At 43.3% G+C, this 19,685-nt stretch overlaps 1 protein-coding gene and 1 long non-coding RNA gene across 3 annotated transcripts in view; one reads left to right on the forward strand and one right to left on the reverse strand.

Moving 5' to 3' along the window:
• The first annotated feature begins 8,308 nt into the window (after positions 1–8,308).
• The window catches only part of plbd2 (phospholipase B domain containing 2), a 66,161-nt gene continuing 54,784 nt past the window's right edge, over positions 8,309–19,685 (forward strand). Inside the window, exons 1-4 of one of the 2 annotated variants that reach the window (XM_081369051.1) lie at positions 8,309–8,737; positions 9,503–9,740; positions 18,696–18,789; positions 19,412–19,570. In XM_081369051.1, the coding sequence (XP_081225177.1) occupies positions 9,565–9,740; positions 18,696–18,789; positions 19,412–19,570 (429 nt within the window). In that variant the 5' untranslated portion in view covers positions 8,309–8,737; positions 9,503–9,564. Of the gene's footprint in view, positions 8,738–9,407; positions 9,741–18,695; positions 18,790–19,411; positions 19,571–19,685 lie in introns of those variants that run through there. The other variant, XM_081369050.1, reaches the window with a different exon arrangement.
• LOC308692754 lies at positions 13,078–16,650 on the reverse strand. Its single transcript, XR_014030370.1, has 3 exons — positions 16,248–16,650; positions 15,100–15,242; positions 13,078–14,990 (listed from the first exon to the last, which is right to left on the reverse strand). It is a non-coding gene; the product is annotated as an uncharacterized lncRNA (long non-coding RNA).

Below are 19,685 nucleotides of genomic sequence, written 5' to 3' on the forward strand. Positions count from 1 at the left end.
TGAAGCAGGAGTAAAGTTGGCTCTTCTGTGTCTGAGATAAATCAGGGTTCAAACCATCTCACACACACTGGTTTAGCAAATCACAAATCATCAGCCGAAGTTAGTTAGCTAAATTAACTAGTAATACAATACTTTACAATAAGGTTCAAGGTTTGCTAAAATGTAAGTATTTAGCATTATTTACTAACAATGAATAAAACAACACTAAAAAAACTCAGTAGTGCTTTTTTTACAAGCCTATTCCTGTTGATTTCCAGGTTTGTTTGTGTTCTTGGATTTTCCCTGTTTCCTTTGTTCCAATGTTTCCCACCAGTAATTTGTCACCATAGTTATCCAATTACATTCACCTGCCCTTCCTCCTTATCTCCTTTAAGCCCTCAGTTTTTTCACCATGAATGAGGTAGTCACTCAGTCACTCAAGCATCACCCGGATTCTTAGGCCGCGTGTCCACCAAAGCGTCTTTAGCCAGCTGAAAACGCCTAGCTGTGGGCGCTTGAGAGCGTTTTGGCAGCGCAGCATTTTTTTTTTCAGTTGAGACGCTTGGCTTGTTATGACATGAAATATCGGCGAAAGTGTTACTAGTATCTCATTTCACAGATATTTTGTTTTTGACAAAATATTGTCATCTGTTGACGTTGTACAAGCAGAATGTGCTTGTGTGGTATTTGTCCCACCCCTCCTCCATTGTCATTTGACGGCTGGGTAAAGACTGACAGTAATGAGCACTTTTTGGTTTTACCCAAAGTTGAACATTCTTCAACTCTTGGTGACCGGTAAAAAACGCAGAGCGCTCAGCACTTCAGCGTGAAAAAGACGCTCAGCGCCTCGGTATATTCTATAAACGCGTCGATCCTATTGAAAACAATTGGAAAAAATACACAAGCCGTGTGAAAAAACGCTTTGGTGGACACAGGGCTTAATAATATAGAATTCATAGACAATTGGAAAAGTTTTTGGGGCAAACCTGACCTGTTGAAAAGAGATGGTATTCATCCCTCCTGGGATGGTGCTGCTCTTCTCTCTAGTAATATGGCTCATAGTCTTAGAGCTCAAACATGACAATCTGGGGCTCAGGTCAGGAAGCAGACAGACTGGCTAAACCGACCGTCTGCTAGCGGCCTCGCGTCACCAAGGCCAGATAAATCCTATCACATAGAGCCTCTTTCACCTAGATATCATCATATAGAGACTGTGTCTGTTCCCCGAATTTGGAAATCCAAAAAACGTTTAAACCCAACTAAGGTTAAAAATTTAATTGATGTTCAACAAATAAAAAACAGCTATAATACAGATGAGCAAATGCTAAAGCTTGGGTTGCTGAATATTCGATCGCTTACTTCAAAAGCACTCGTTGTTAACGATGTGATTTCAGATAATAACCTAGATGTGCTGTGTTTGACAGAAACCTGGCTAAAACCAAACGATTACATTACTTTAAATGAATCAACCCCGCAAGATTACTGTTATAAACATGAGCCTCGTCTGAAACGCAAAGGGGGTGGTGTTGCTGTAATCTATAGTAATAGTTTCAAAACCACTAAGAAATCAAGTTTTAAATATAATTCTTTTGAAGCATTGGTGCTTAATGTAAAAATATATAGTGTAAACGATAAATCACGTTTGAGATTTGTGCTGGCTACTGTATACAGGCCACCAGGGCACCATACAGACTTTATCAAAGAATTTGCGGACTTTCTATCAGAATTAATATTGACTGCAGATAAAGTACTAATTGTTGGTGATTTTAATATACACATCGATAATGAAAAAGATGCATTGGGATTGGCATTTAAAGACATTGTAAATTCAATTGGAGTTAGACAACACGTGTCAGGACCTACTCATCGTCGTAATCATACTCTAGATCTAATATTATCACACGGAATAGATGTGGATGCCGTTGAAATTCTGCAGCAGAGCGATGACATCTCAGATCATTATCTAGTCTCGTGTAATTTGCATTTAGCCAAGGCTGCAAAGCCGACTCCGTGTTTCAAATATGTGAGACCTATCACTTCTGCTACTAAAGATTGCTTTATTAATAATCTTCCTAATCAGTTTCATCATTTTAGCATCCCGGATAGCTTAGAAGAACTAGATATTACAACAGAAACGTTTAACTCTCTCTTTTCCAGCACTTTAGACACAGTTGCTCCGTTGCGCTTAAAGAAGATTAAAGAAAATAGTCCAATGCCGTGGTACAACGAGCACACTCGGGCCCTTAAGAGAGCAGCCAGAAAAATGGAGCGCAACTGGAAGAAAACAAAACTAGAGGTATTTCGCATTTCATGGAAAGAGAGCTCAATTACTTACAGAGAGGCTTTAAAAGCTGCTAGATCTGCTTATTTTTCAACCCTATTAGAAGAAAATAAACATAATCCTAGGTATTTATTTGAAACGGTGGCTAAACTAACGAAAAATAAAGCTTCAAGCACCGAAGTTTCCAAGCAACACAGCAGTAATGACTTTATGAACTTCTTCACTTATAAGATTGATAATATCAGGGAGAAAATTATAACTATGCAACCGTCTACTACAGTATCGCATCAGGCAGTGCATTGTAGTCTCCCTGAGGAAAAATTTGATTCATTCGTTGCTATAGGAGAGGAAGAATTTACTAAACTCATTAAATCATCTAAATCTACAACATGTATGTTAGACCCTATACCAACTAAGCTACTGAAAGAGATACTTCCAGAGGTCATAGATCCTCTTCTTAATATCATTAATTCGTCTTTGTCTCTAGGATACGTACCAAAAAACTTTAAGCTGGCTTTGATTAAACCGCTTGTTAAAAAAACGCAACTTGATCCTTCAGAATTAGTCAATTACAGGCCGATCTCGAATCTACCCTTTCTGTCAAAGATATTAGAAAAGGCAGTATCCTCACAACTGTGTTCCTTTCTTGAAAGAAATGATATCTGCGAGGATTTCCAGTCCGGATTTAGACCGTACCATAGTACCGAAACAGCTCTCGTTAGAGTCACAAATGATTTGCTCTTATCATCCGATCGTGGTTGTATCTCTCTATTAGTGTTACTCGATCTTAGCGCTGCATTTGACACCATCGACCACAACGTTCTTTTAAATAGATTAGAACATTATGTTGGCATTACAGGAAATGCACTAGCATGGTTTAAATCACACTTATCTGACCGTTATCAGTTTGTAGCAGTAAATGATGAGATGTCTCATCGATCACAGGTTAAGTATGGCGTACCACAAGGCTCAGTATTAGGACCGCTGCTGTTCACTCTGTACATGCTACCCTTAGGAGATATCATTAGGAAACATGGAATTAGCTTTCACTGTTATGCTGACGATACTCAGCTCTATATTTCTTCAAAACCTAACGAAACTTATCAATTCACAAAATTAACGGAATGCATAGCGGATATAAAAAATTGGATGACTTGTAATTTCCTACTTCTAAATTCTGAAAAAACAGAGTTTCTAATTATTGGACAAAAAACTTCCTCACGTAATAATCTAGAATACTGTCTAACACTTGATGGCTGCTCTGTTAAGTCTTCGTCGTCGGTTAGGAACCTGGGTGTGCTCTTTGATACCAATCTTTCATTTGAAAGTCACGTGTCTAGTATCTGTAAAACTGCATTTTTCCATCTTAAAAATATATCTAAATTACGTCATATGCTCTCATTGACAAATGCGGAACAATTAGTTCATGCGTTCATGACCTCAAGGCTAGATTATTGTAATGCTCTACTGGGTGGTTGCCCTGCACGCTTAATAAACAAACTACAGCTGGTCCAAAACGCAGCAGCTCGAGTTCTTACCAGAACCAGGAAGTATGACCATATTAGCCCGGTTCTGTCAAAACTGCACTGGCTCCCTATTAAACATCGCATAAATTTTAAAATATTGCTGATTACTTACAAAGCACTGAATGGTTTAGCTCCGCAGTACTTGAGCGAGCTCTTAACGCATTATAGTCCGTCACGTCTATTACGATCTCAAAATTCCGGCCAGTTGATTATACCTAGAATATCAAAATCGACTGCTGGCGGTAGATCCTTTTCCTATTTAGCACCAAAACTCTGGAACAGTCTTCCTACCATTGTCCGGGAAGCAGACACACTCTGTCAGTTCAAAGCCAGATTAAAGACACATCTCTTTGACCTAGCTTTCACATAATACATTATAGACTTCTATAATTTAATGTTATGCTGCATAGATTAGGTCAGCCGGAACCGGGAACACTTCCCAAAAATCCTGATGTACTCGTTACATCACGAGAAGAATGGCATCTACGCTAATTTTAGTGTCTGTGTTTATCCCAAGGTTTTTCCTGCAGCCTGCCGGATCCAGGCCGTATCCAGATCTGACGAAGGACCTTCGCCTGGACCGATGACAACGCAGTGCTGAAGTGCCAACTAGTCTCTCCCTATGGAGGATCCCACTACCACTCTACAGATAAGGCGTTGTCGGGAAAATTCGTCTTGCGGTCCTACCCCAAAGCAACAAATAAAATAAAATTCCTTATCAAATTTATAAGGAAAGACAAGTATTTTGTTTAGGCTTGGCTTGTAGGGAATTCCAAACCTGCGTATATTCTAACGCACATAACTATAGAACCCATTCTAAATGCGCATGTGACCGCCATCAGCGTTTCTCACAGGTTCGCGTTTAAAGTCTGTGTAGAGAGAATGGTGTCGTCTTAGCGGCCCCTAATTTAATAACAAATGATCATTGCAACGGAACCAAATCAATTAAAACTAACTTTAGATGGAAATAACTTAACTCTGCTGTAAAGCCGAAACAATCTCTGTTACCTTAAATTATACGCTTATCTCTGTAAAGCTGCTTTGAGACAATCTACATTGTTAAAAGCGCTATATAAATGAAGATGACTTGACTTGACTTGACTTAAGCCCGCACCTGCCACAAAGCCAGAGCTGATGCCGAAATTTCACAATGCCAATGGTCCCTCCCTCTCCCTCCTCCTCTGCAAACCCCATCCAGCTCCTCACCTTCGTCTCTGCAGCCTCCCTTCAGCTCCTGGCTCCAGCTTGGGCCTCCGAGCTCGACTCCACCTCGGCCTGTTGACCCATCAGCTCCAGCTTGGGCCTCCGAGCTCGACTCCACCTCGGCCTGCTGACCCATCAGCTCCAGCTTGGGCCTCCGAGCACGACTCCACCTCGGCTTGTTGACCCATCAGCTCCAGCTTGGGCCTCCGAGCACAACTCCACCTCGGCTTGTTGACCCATCAGCTCCAGCTTGGGCCTCCGAGCACGACTCCACCTCGGCTTGTTGACCCATCAGCTCCAGCTTGGGCCTCCGAGCACGACTCCACCTCGGCCTGCTGACCCATCAGCTTGGGCCTCCGAGCACGACTCCACCTCGGCCTGTTGACCCATCAGCTCCAGCTTGGGCCTCCGAGCACGACTCCACCTCGGCCTGCTGACCCATCAGCTTGGGCCTCCGAGCACGACTCCACCTCTGCCTGTTGACCCATCAGCTTGGGCCTCCGAGCACGACTCCACCTCGGCTTGTTGACCCATCAGCTCCAGCTTGGGCCTCCGAGCACGACTCCACCTCGGCTTGTTGACCCATCAGCTCCAGCTTGGGCCTCCGAGCACGACTCCACCTCGGCCTGTTGACCCATCAGCTCCAGCTTGGGCCTCCGAGCACGACTCCACCTCGGCCTGTTGACCCATCAGCTCCAGCTTGGGCCTCCGAGCACGACTCCACCTCGGCCTGCTGACCCATCAGGTCCAGCTTGGGCTTCCGAGCACGACTCCACCTCGGCTTGTTGACCCATCAGCTCCAGCTTGGGCCTCCGAGCACGACTCCACCTCGGCTTGTTGACCCATCAGCTCCAGCTTGGGCCTCCGAGCACGACTCCACCTCGGCTTGTTGACCCATCAGCTCCAGCTTGGGCCTCCGAGCACGACTCCACCTCGGCCTGTTGACCCATCAGCTCCAGCTTGGGCCTCCGAGCTCGACTCCACCTCGGCTTGTTGACCCATCAGCTCCAGCTTGGGCCTCCGAGCTCGACTCCACCTCGGCCTGCTGACCCATCAGCTCCAGCTTGGGCCTCCGAGCACGACTCCACCTCGGCCTGTTGACCCATCAGCTCCAGCTTGGGCCTCCGAGCACGACTCCACCTCGGCTTGTTGACCCATCAGCTCCAGCTTGGGCCTCCGAGCACGACTCCACCTCGGCTTGTTGACCCATCAGCTCCAGCTTGGGCCTCCGAGCACGACTCCACCTCGGCCTGTTGACCCATCAGCTCCAGCTTGGGCCTCTGAGCACGACTCCACCTCGGCCTGTTGACCCATCAGCTCCAGCTTGGGCCTCCGAGCACGACTCCACCTCGGCCTGCTGACCCATCAGGTCCAGCTTGGGCTTCCGAGCACGACTCCACCTCGGCTTGTTGACCCATCAGCTCCAGCTTGGGCCTCCGAGCACGACTCCACCTCGGCTTGTTGACCCATCAGCTCCAGCTTGGGCCTCCGAGCACGACTCCACCTCGGCCTGTTGACCCATCAGCTCCAGCTTGGGCCTCTGAGCACGACTCCACCTCGGCCTGTTGACCCATCAGCTCCAGCTTGGGCCTCTGAGCACGACTCCACCTCGGCCTGTTGACCCATCAGCTCCAGCTTGGGCCTCCGAGCACGACTCCACCTCGGCCTGTTGACCCATCAGCTCCAGCTTGGGCCTCCGAGCACGACTCCACCTCGGCCTGTTGACCCATCAGCTCCAGCTTGGGCCTCCGAGCTCGACTCCACCTCGGCTTGTTGACCCATCAGCTCCAGCTTGGGCCTCCGAGCACGACTCCACCTCGGCCTGCTGACCCATCAGCTCCAGCTTGGGCCTCCGAGCTCGACTCCACCTCGGCTTGTAGACCCATCAGCTCCAGCTTGGGCCTCCGAGCACGACTCCACCTCGGCCTGTTGACCCATCAGCTCCAGCTTGGGCCTCCGAGCTCGACTCCACCTCGGCTTGTTGACCCATCAGCTCCAGCTTGGGCCTCCGAACTCGACTCCACCTCGGCCTGCTGACCCATCAGCTCCAGCTTAGGCCTCCGAGCACGACTCCACCTCGGCCTGTTGACCCATCAGCTCCAGCTTGGGCCTCCGAGCACAACTCCACCTCGGCCTGTTGACCCATCAGCTCCAGCTTGGGCCTCCGAGCACGACTCCACCTCGGCCTGCTGACCCATCAGCTCCAGCTTGGGCCTCCGAGCACGACTCCACCTCGGCCTGCTGACCCATCAGCTCCAGCTTGGGCCTCCGAGCTCGACTCCACCTCGGCCTGTTGACCCATCAGCTCCAGCTTGGGCCTCCGAACTCGACTCCACCTCGGCCTGCTGACCCATCAGCTCCAGCTCCATGCTCCCTCGTCTTTACTGTGGGCTCCGGCTCCGCCCTAGTCAGGCGTCACCCTGGTCTGTCCACAGGCTTCCAGCTGTGCCTCATCCCTCCACCCCTTCGGCTCCACCGGGCTCCATCTTCCCTCTGGCTCCATCATTGTCCTCAAATGCCTTGGGCAACCGTGGGTTTCCAAGCCTCTGGCTCTGTCTCTGCCCCACAAGCCATCAGCACTGCCTCTGCCCTTCAGACTTATGGTGTCACCCGGTGTCTTTGGCTCCTCGGCTCAGCCTGGGTCTCCATCTCTCACGGCTCTGCCCGGACTCACTGCTGAGGCTTCACCCGGTATTGGTTTGGACCTGGGTCATTCCCTGGCTCCTCCGTGGGCTTTTCTTTCCCATGGCTTGGACCTGGGTCACTCCCTGGCTCCTGCCCAACTTTTTAGTAAGATTGGGAAATACAGAATTATCCTGATCCCAGGAAAACAGTGAATTTCAGGAACAAAAATGTAATAAACCTAAATAAAAAACAACAACATTTGTATTTTGCTCTCAAATAGTTTAATATAACTTCACAATTTAATAGTAAAGAGTAACACAAACTTTGATCTAATGGTAAAGGGTAATAATTATTCAAATGATTGGTAATAATTACATATTTGTTTTCATATAATAATAAGTGAAGAGTAACACAAACAATAATCTGGTGGTAAAGGGTCATTATTATTCAAATGATTTGTAATGCATAAATATTTATTTACTATATATAATTATCAAGTGAGATTTGCTGCATCAGATTTTATTTACAGTCTATAAATAAGAATTGTAGGTTCATATATTGAAGTCTGTTTTCATTTTATTATTAACTTCCTTGCCTTACTATTAATTTATACAGGGTCTAATGTGGAAATTATTATGCAGTTTATTGTAGAACATATTCTAGCCCACTAGGGGTGAGTAAGTGCATGCAAATCATACAAATCATGCACAGGGCACATCTCGGATCTTTGTCCTTCCATTGTTAAATCCTCCACGTCATCAAGGTCATTTCAGCGGTCATGAGCACACCGAAGACATGATAAACAGGAGGACAATGATGACTCTTCCATCTCTCCGTAAAGTTTTTAATTTTTTTTTAGAGTAGTGTTATATCGTTCCTGCAATAAAAAAATAAAAAAAAGAAATATGACAGCTTCCTACTTTCCCTGAATAATATGATCACTAACTTTTCTGTATTAATCTAGTCTTTAGATTAAAATGAATTTTAGCCCTGAATCTTTTTGTTACCCAAGCAATAAAAAGCAAATGAAAAGTGAAACTTAAATTGACTGACAGCGCGGAATTGTTTGGGACAACACGAATCACGTGACTGCGCGCTCCCGTCCAGTTGGTGGCTGTAATCAGTGTTGCCAACTTAGCGCCTTTGTCGCTATTTTTAGCGACTTTTCAGACCCCTTTAGCGACAATTTTTCAAAAAAGCGACTAGCGACTAATCTAGCTACTTTTTGAACAAACCTCAGTAATCTCCAAATGTTGCCAGCATGAGTCCTGCGAGCGCGAGATTTGCTTTCTCCTTGCCGTCACACACCTCTCTCTGCGTCTACCCTGTTCTGTGAATGGCTGAGGGCAGCAACACGGCAGCTAACAGACGTGAATGAGCAGTGTTGTTTCCACGGACGGACTTATCACTTATCTTTTGTTTTTATATTTAAAGAATTTAGTTTGACCGTTTTATTTTCCTTTCTTTTCTTGTGCTTATTACTTAATACTCACTATCACAGTGCTTTATTTCACCCAGTTCCCGAACTCTCTCAATTCAGTTAATTTTACACATAAATAGTCATTCAATAGCTAGGCTACTCGTTCTATTGTCTGACAAAAAAATATAGTAAATCAGAACAGCTTTATTGGACATTCGGCTATATAGCCTATATTATATTATATTATATTATATTATATTATATTATATTATATTATATTAAAATACAGTATGTGAGCATGATTTTAATGAGAAAAAAACATTAGGCAGGCAGAACGCAAGTACGCCGCGATGACGTCATGAATATGCTAATTGACGCATGACGTCATCTAGCGACATTTAGCTACTTTTCGGGGAGGCATTAGCTACTTTCCTTTGAAAATAGTTGGCAACACTGGCTGTAATACAGTTAGTTTACCAAACACCATTAAACCTCAGAAGAAAAGGGAGAAGAGTGTTTCTGGAGGTTCAATGGCGTGTCATCGCTTGTTTTTGTGTGTAGTCTGTGTTTTAAACGTGACAGTGTCATGGGCTCAAATCTACTCTGCGCTGTATGATGAGAAAACATCTAATCTGTTCCTGAAAGAGGGATTTCAACCGGACTCTGTCGCAGTCGCCAACTTCAGCAACGACATCAACAAAACTGGGTGAGAATCCTCACAAACACATCAACAACACTGGGTGAGAATCCTCACAAACACATCAACAATACTGGGAAAGAATCCTCACAAACACATCAACAATACTGGGAAAGAATCCTCACAAACACCAATAACACTGAGTGCATGGATGAATACCTTCATAAACGAATGTCACGAATACCTTTACAAACACATCAATAACACTGGGTAAGTCATGAATATGTAGGTATATGAGGTAATTTACGAATGTGATTCAGGATTACTGCGGTACCGTTGTTTTGATTTTGGACTAATGCGAGTATAAACTTTAAAGGAATATCAAAAGCCATATATCATATTATTCGTCGATAAGTGTTGTTTTAAGCATCAAGTCAGATCAGATCTGCGATGTCGCATTTCTTGTGAACATAATTTTCAATGAATGTAATTGATGTACAGATGTCAAACCTCATGTAATAGGATCACAACTGCAAATGTCACATGCTTTCTGTCTCCTGATTTTTTTTTTAACCACACAACTTCGAGGAAGTTGAGAGATGTATAACGCCGGTTTCACACTGCACGCGATAGCAGAGCGTGAGCAGAGCAGGAGCAGTGCGTATGGTGAGCAGGAGCAGGACACGCGCGTTTTGCTTTCACACTGGCAGCGTTTGTCACGCGCGGCTGAACCGCGGCTTGTGTACAGACAGAGTACTCTATAATGGATAAGTTGGCATTGCTTTATTTCGTTTTCAAATACATTTAAGAGAAAAGACTTGTCAAGAAGCTTATTTAATTAATCATTTCATTTATATAACTTTTGATTCGTCTTTGTTTTTATTGTTCAGGGCAACAAGTTTGTTTTTGGACATTTGTTTTCTTTTTAAATTGCTGTTGATCATTTGAGTGACTGTTTAAAACACAATAGATATCATCAATGCACTTTTTGGATAACACTGCGGTGTATTTTGCCCATGATCAATGCGTGTCACTTTAATTCAGCGTAAGCGGCGCGTTAAAAATAGACTGGGCGCCGAAACTATCGCTGCACTGCTGTTCCTGCTCTGCTCCTGCTACGCGCTGCCGCGCCGCTTCTGCGTGCGATGTGAATGCACTCATTGAATAACATGGACGCCGAAAAAAATACGTGCTGCGCACGCGCCGCTAACGCTTGCGGTGTGAAACCGGCGTAATACCTATATGCAAATGAACAGCGACTTTCTGGAGCGACAGCCAATAGGAGTGCAGATCGTCACAGATGATCGTTTAAGGAGCGATTTCACATTATCTGTAACATGGATAAAAACTGATTAATAGAAAAGAAGCTGTCGCAGTCTCATGGGCTTTTCACACCTTAAATAGTTAAAAGTGATGTGTATTTTTTTTATTTTTGACTACTAAAGCATAAAAATGTTTTAGGAAACATGCTAAGTTCACATACTCGTTTCTCTGAAGAACAATGCGACAGCCAGTTATTCTGCTTTGAAATGTGTGTTCAGTGTTTTTGTTTTGGTCTGTGTGATCCCGCCCACTGCCAATTTACCCAATACTATCTTTATAAACGTAATGCCTAATGTTAAAGTTTGTTTTTACGTTTTACTGTAAGGTATTGCTCCAAGCTATGCTATAGTTTAAAGCAGTGTGCCTATGAGAGACGGCTGAGCCAATTAGAGCAGTCAGGGGGCGGAGCAACACCTGTAGCCCCGCCCCGCACATTGTCAGGCTGCTGACGGTTTTCTTGTGTGCGTCTGACTGGGGAGCCAGCAATTTAGTGACACTTTTTCATGACATTATACACTGAACAAAATTATAAACGCAAATCTTGTTTTTGCCTCCATTTTTCATGAGCTGAACTCAGAAAGATCTTAAACTTTTTCTATGTACACAAAAGGCCTATTTCTCTCAAATATTGTTCACAAATGTGTCTAAATCTGTGTTAGTGAGCACTTCTCCTATGCCGAGATAATCCATCCACCTCACAGGTGTGGCATATCAAGATGCTGATTAGACAGCACGATTATTGCACAGGTGTGCCTTAGGCTGTCCACAATAAAAGGCCACTCTAAAATGAGCAGTATTGCTGTATTGGGGGGGGGGGGGGGTCCGGGGGGGTCCGGGGGGGTCCGGGGGGGTCTGAAACCCAATCAGTTTCTGGTGTGACCACAATTAACCTCACGCAGTGCAACACATCTCCTTCACATTGAGCTGATCAGGTTGTTGATTGTGGCCTGTGGAATGTTGGTCCACTCCTCTTCAATGGCTGTGCGAAGTTGCTGGATATTGGCAGGACCTGGAACATGCTGTCGTATACGCCGATGTCCGGAGAGTATGCTGGCCATGCAAGAACTGGGATGTTTTCAGCTTCCAGGAATTGTGTCCAGATCCTTGCAACATGGGGCCGTGCATTATCATGCTGCAACATGAGGTGATGGTCGTGGATGAATGGCACAACAATGGGCCTCAGGATCTCGTCACGGTATCTCTGTGCATTCAAAATGCCATCAATAAAATGCACCTGTGTTCGTTGTCCATAACATACGCCTGCCCATACCATAACCCCACCATGGGCCACTCGATCCACAACGTTGACATCAGTAAACCGCTCACCCGCACGACGCCATACACACTGTCTGCCATCAGCCCTGTATAGTGAAAACCGGGATTCATCCGTGAAGAGAACACTTCTCCAAAGTGCCAGACGCCATCGAATGTGAGCATTTGCCCACTCAAGTCGGTTACGAGGACGAACTGCGGTCAGGTCGAGACCCCGATGAGGATGACGAGCATGCAGATGAGCTTCCCTGAGACGGTTTCTGACAGTTTGAACCGATTGTTGCAGCAGCTGTCCGGGTGGCGGGTCTCAGACGGTGTTGGAGGTGAAGATGCTGGATGTGGAGGTCCTGGGCTGGTGTGCTTACACGTGGTCTGCGGTTGTGAGGCCGGTTGGATGTACTGCCAAATTCTCTGAAACGCCTTTGGAGACGGCTATGGTAGAGAAATGAACATTCAATTCACGGGCAACAGTTCTGGTGGACATTCCTGCAGTCAGCATGCCAACTGCACGCTCCCTCAAAACTTGCGACATCTGTGGCATTGTGCTGTGTGATAAAACTGCACATTTTAGAGTGGCCTTTTATTGTGGCTAGGGGTGGGAATCTTTTACCATCTCACGATTCGATTCGATTCCGATTCTTGAGGCCACGATTCGATTCAAAATCGATTTTCGATTCAAAAAGATTTTCGATTCAAAACAATTCGATTTTATTCATAATGATTTCTAATCAGGTTTCTGATCATGATCTACTCTCATCTGCTTTGCTATACAGAATGACAAACATAATGACAGACATTAAAGTGTCTTTTTCACATTTATTAAGTTCAATTCTCAGGGAAGTGCCTTTTATCAAAAACATTGAAAAAATGTTTTTACTTGGTACTTTTAAAGCAAAGTATTTATGATGAACCATAACGAACTTACTTCCAATACTTCCTATATTAATTTTATTAATAAAACAAATGGAAGTGATTTGGCAAGTCAACTGTAAGGTTACATTTGCCAGCATATGTCCCAACATTGCTGAGAACCAACAGGAAAATAAATGTATGCTTGTACTAGCAGCATACTTGTAGTAAATTAATACAAACTTCGGCATATTCTGAATCTCTAGCATAGTAGCATTTAATAATAGACTTCTAACCAACATCCTCTTGTTATTTCCAATGAGCAATATAATCCTTCAGACAAAAAAAAAACATTTTGCTGTAGCAAATTCACAAACAGTTTTCGTTCAAAAATATAGAATAATGTACCAGAAGCTATCATAACGTATAATGCTTGTGGACTTATGCATATTCTGAATAATTAGTAACATACAAAGTCGCTCTTAACTTATACACAACTAAATAATAAAGAGTTATGACTTGAAATGTTTGCTGTATACCACAATCAAAAACAGCTTATACAAAGAAAGTGAATGAACATCTGCAGAGAGTAACTTTTTGTGACTGGCATTGCACATTTGGCGCTCAGCCATCATGCGTCCGTTATGTGCGCGTCTCTGTTATGTGCACGCCACAGACTGTCCGCGCACGTGCACGTCCGCTTCAGAGTTCCGCCTTTTGCGTTCCGTCAATGTTACGTTATTAGAATTTTTTTTTTTTAGAGAATCGATTTTTGACATTTGTGAATCGATTCAGAATCGTCCACGTCCCGAATCGCGATTCATCTAAGAATCGATTTTTTCCCCCACCCCTAATTGTGGACAGCCTAAGGCACACCTGTGCAATAATCATGCTGTCTAATCAGTATCTTGATATGCCACACCTGTGAGGTGGATGGATTATCTCAGCAAAGGAGAAGTGCTCACTAACACAGATTTAGACAGATTTGTGAACAATATTTGAGAGAAATAGGCCTTTTTTTACATAGAAAAAGTCTAGATCTTTGAGTTCAGCTTATGAAAAATGGGGGCAAAAACAAAAGTGTTACATTTATAATTTTGTTCAGTGTATAAATGACTTTTGAAAAGGTATCGAATTAACATAAAATTATAATTTAACATTGAGGAGGTTCCTTTACAGTTAAGTAGGGAAAAAACTACAACTTCATATAGTAATGTTTCAGTGCATTGTCCAATGTTTATTGGAGACCATTATGTATATATATATATGGAAGAGCGGGGCACAACGTAACGCTTTTTGACTTTCTCAGTTTGTGTAAATCTACTTAGGGTTCAGAGTATTTATCTTTCCCACATTAATTTCACACGTCTGTAGTATAATTATGTGGTTTAGTTTTATTATTACAGTGTATAATAACAATACAAGCACTGGAGATGGTTTGTGTTTTATTCCACTGGTCGGGAAACTGTGAGCGTTCACATGTTGAACAGAAGAGGACTGTGGGAAATCTCTCACATTTAGACCTCCAGAAGAAAAAACTCAACAGAAAACATGTTCACACTTCCTTTAAACACAACCATGGTGGTTTCTTTTCCTGAAACTAACCAACACTTAATCAACAAAACTAACAAAACAAACCATTAGTTATTTTTAGTCTTTGATACTCAATAAATCTAAAATAACACTAAAGCTAAATAAGATTAAAAAACTGGAACAAAACACTAAATAAAGGAAAACTGCCACTGAACAAAAACCAAACAGAAAGGAGAAACTGAAAATCAAAGATAAAAAAGAACTCGACTAAAACACATCCGCTGGTCTTGAGTGATCATTATCCAGTGAGGCGCAGTCTTCAGAGGGAATGCACTCAACCTTCTGTGGGAAAAACAACATTATTTCATTATTCAGTTTCGCAACCGGCCTAAATACCTCTATGTAATAGTGTTTGAGAAGCACTGGACTGGTTTCTGTGGGGAGCACTCACGCTTTCTGAGACAGCAGCAGGTGATGGCGATGATGAGAGCGATAGCGACAAGGGTAACCCCTCCCCCCGCTATTGCGCCAATGACGGCTGGAGTCATGTTTTCCATTATTGAGCCTTCGACGGCTGAAGTCATGCTTTCCCTGCTGGACAGATTATCAACAATGTGAAGCAACATGTTCAAGCATGCTGGAGGATATATCAAAGCTGCTCTTTTATCGGATCGTTAAAACACTGTTAGTGCCGGTTCACAACCCTAACCCTCACAGTTTTTATTTTATTTTTTATAATAATATAATTTATATAATGTAGTTTTAGTTGACTAAATGTCAGGGCATTTTACTGCAAAACAGGGTAGTTTTAGTCAATGAAAACTGGTTAAATTGATAACGATTGTTTTGCTCACAATTATAATCACAGCAATTGTTGTCATTTGAGAAATAGATTTTTAATTATTGCACTTTCACCTATAAGCACAAAACAATCTCTTACCATCAGAAACGCACCAACGTTGAGACACATTAATTAATAAAAACAGTCTTAATAATCTTGTTAATTGTTTTATTGTATTGTATTATTTTTATATTTGCGCTTTGGGTTTTAGAAAAGTGCATTATAAAAAAATATATATATTATTATTATTAAGAGAATATATAGGCTATTGATCATATGAATTGAACAAGGAAAAAAATTCACACTGAAATTTCTAATAGTAATTCCAAAAGTTCTAAATTGCACTAATGCATTTCTATTCAAACGCCAGCAAAAAGATTTGTATTGTCACACAGGTGTATAATAGTTCTTTTAAAGGGTTAATTCACCCAAAAATGAAATTTCAGTCGTTATTTATTCACTCTCGTGTCGTTCCAAACCTGTAAGACTTTCGTTCATCTTCAGAACACAAGTTAAGATATTCTTGATGAAATCAGAGAGCTTTCTGATCCCTCCATTGACAGTTACGCAACTACTACTGTAACTCTTCAGAAAGTTCATAAAGACATTGTAAAACTAACCCATATGAACGTTTTTCCAAATTTTCTGAATTAGTGACCCAAAAATAAATACGTTGTCCTCGTTGAAGATTAGCACAAGTTTATTGTAACTGGTGTGTATAGCAAGGACATTAACACACATTAGACAGAGAGACTTACAGCTGAGGTTGTGGTGATGGTGCCAGTAAATGCAGTCAGTGCCGCTCGTACCGTGATCCACTGAAGCTGGAAGAGCTGGAGAAGAGAGACGTGTTTATAAAGATCCGCTGATGACGAAGAGCTGGAGAAGAGAGACGTGTTTATAAAGATCCGCTGATGACGAAGAGCTGGAGAAGAGAGACGCGTTTATAAAGATCCGCTGATGACGAAGAGCTGGAGAAGAGAGACGCGTTTATAAAGATCTGCTGATGACGAAGAGCTGGAGAAGAGAGACGCGTTTATAAAGATCCGCTGAAGCTGGAAGAGCTGGAGAAGAGAGACGTGTTTATAAAGATCTTGTTAAAGTTGTCTTGCCTCAGTCCCCTTCTCGAAACGCAGATTCTCACCCCAGCGCTGATTCTCTGCAGCTGTGCGGCTGTTTTTGCACTAAACAGAGATGTGGGTGTTTTTGGACTCTTAAAACCGACGTGTTGAAAACAACAACCTTTTATTTCTTAACACATCTATGTGTCTAGATAAGGACAACACATTTTGTGTTACTTTTAACTCAACCAGCATGTTATTCCTCTTAAAATGTCATGAAACCCCCGTTTAAGGCTGGTGAATAGCCGTGTTTCTCCTGTCGGCTAGTGCGAGCCAGGGCTTTAAACGGGCTAATAGCCTCGCACCTGGAGCACCGGGCCAAAACCACACAAACCCATCATTTCACCAACAAGTGGAAGTTTTATCAGAAAACTAATCAGAAGGAAATCACTGGAAACTAGTGATACTAGATCACTGGAAACTAGAACGCAAAACGAACATGATAAAAGCGACCGTTTGATGGCATTTTTGTTGTTTGCTAAAAGATTTAAAACCCAAGCATTGATGTTTTACCTCAGGTTTACAATAAAATACGTTGATCATAAGGAATTAACTTGTCAAGATTGCACATTAGTCACATAAACAAAAATTAAGTGTTATTTACCTATAAATCCCGAAAGTACTTATTCGGTCGTGTCTGTTTCTGTTCATTTGTAGTCACAGGACAGTAGCTATGGTTGCTGTTTAAATCACAATTAGAAAGAATGATCACTTCTACAAATATGCCACCAAAATACGCCCTGAGGAGCTTTAGCACTCTCTCCCAGTACAGTTATATTATCAGTCAGAGAAACAGGGGAAGCTCCCGAAAAACCTGAGTTGCGTTGTTATGACACATGCGGCGCTAAATATGGACATCAGATATAAAGTGTAAAGAGACGAGATGCACTGATAGATAAAATAAAAACATGATTGGTATTAGACTATATGATTTGTCTGATTTCTTCAAGCGGTCATATTTACCATGTTTACTATAGTAATGGTTAGCGCACATAATAGTCTTTTGCGTCGCATATAAATATTTCTGCCTTGTACGGTGTTCCGAATCCACACTGTTAAAAGTCTTTATTGCTGATGTTAGCTGGTATATGGACTCATCCGGCGCTGGCGTCTCCTGACTCAGGTGAACTCCGCCTCTGTTCGTAACCACTCCTCTAGCCTGAGTTGGCCTGCTTTGGACCAAGGTATTCGGCGGGCCAGAAACCCCTGGCCGTTGGCCCAGAAGAGGCCCGATCGAGCCTCTGGAGTGACAGTGTAAACACGACTGGCCCTGGAACGCGCACTAGCAGCTCGCTTTAGGCCAGACAGTGGAAATGCGGCTACTCACACCTCACAACTGAAAAACACTTGAGGAATGGGTGTGTAAAGCTGTGGAAAAGTGGGAGAGAAGAGGGCGGGAAGAGGAGACAACAACCAATTAAACACAGATCTGCAACACACTCATTATACAGATACATGAATATTAAAATGAGGGCAACTTGAAGTATTTAAAAAATGTAACCCTATATGACAACAAACTCCCAAAACGAGGGAGAAACGCGGAGGAACATTTAAAAGGTCTAATAATATATTCATTACATTTATGAGCACTACAGTGAACAAAGCTGATTGGCTCACTCTCTCTCCCCATCACGAGTGGACACGCCCCCTAGAGCTGATTGGCTAACTCTCTCTCCCCCCCTTCAGGAGTGGACACGCCCCCTAAAGCTGATTGGCTATAAGTATGTTGCTCTGTGCGGTCCATTTCTCAGAAATTGCTTACTGCTCCTTTAACAGGTTTGAGCATTTACACTGCACACGGATGTGGTCCGGCAACGCTCTCCGCTTTAATGCTATATAAGGCAAGCCCAGAGATGCTTATAATAAGTGGACATGAAGAGAGAGTTGTCTTACAAGCATGAACAAAACACGCTGCCTCTGTCGACGGCGTTAAGGTAAAATTGCAGAACGAGTCTTTGGTTGCTGTAATGTTGATTTGGTGCAAAATAGCGGAAACTAAACATGCGTGACATGAAGAATTGCATTATTTCTCAGTGTAGATGACAGTAACACGGCTTTGTATTGATGTGTGTGTGTGTGCGTCAGGTGGGCGTATCTGGAGGTCAGCACCAGTGCCGTCTATAATGACTCTCTGCAGGCGTATGCGGCAGGACTCGTGGAGGCCTCCGTCACCTCACAGGTACACGTCTAATGCACATCATACATAACCAAGATAATCAACAACAGGTCAACGCTCAGCTAGAGCTCCTAGCCTCCTAGCATTACAGTGTGATTGGGAAAGATGGCATCAAATAATCTCTTGCGAAGTGATTTTAATTCTACATGCATTTTTTTTTTTTCGCTTTGTACAAAATAGATTCTAGACAACACATGTAAAGTTAATCTATAAGCACTTGTTTGCTTTGCCAAATAAATATTTGTTGCATACCATGCACTGACTGTTTTTATAGAAATTAATGCAAAATATAAGATATAATTCGCCTGGCCACTGTTTTTCATCTCTAGCTGATCCACACGCCATCAAGTATGTATGTGGTCCTGATTTGTGTAGTTGTGCACTATTCTTCTAAGCCATTGTTAGTTTAAATAGTGCAAAAAAAGATGCCCAGATGATGCATTTAATAAACTGAAGTGTGGAATGTTGGACACTTCCGATGATGAATTGTGTGTCATCACGTGTTACTGTAACATATGAGCGTATGCATGAAACTGTGCATCACAGCAGAGATCAGAAACACAGCGTGCTCTTCGTGACAGACAGCAGAGTCCATGAGTGAACTAACGTCCTCTGTGTGCCGCAGCTGATCTACCAGCACTGGATGAACACACTGAAGGGTTACTGTGAGCCGTCCGCTCGGGACGCCGGCTACTGTCAGCGGCTCAAAGACTACATCAGCACTAACCTGCAGTGGCTCAATCAGCAGATGGACACACACGCCGACTCGCCGTACTGGCATCAGGTGCGTGGAGAAGAGTTCCCACACAGGGGGGGTGTGTGTGTGTGTCGTCACCGGCGGCCGGAGCGGTTACACACACTGAGCGGCAGAAACACTGAGTGGAAGCTTTTTTTTTCAG

This window comes from Scardinius erythrophthalmus, assembly GCF_964197995.2.
Source record: "Scardinius erythrophthalmus genome assembly, chromosome: 6".
Lineage (NCBI taxonomy): Eukaryota > Metazoa > Chordata > Actinopteri > Cypriniformes > Leuciscidae > Scardinius > Scardinius erythrophthalmus.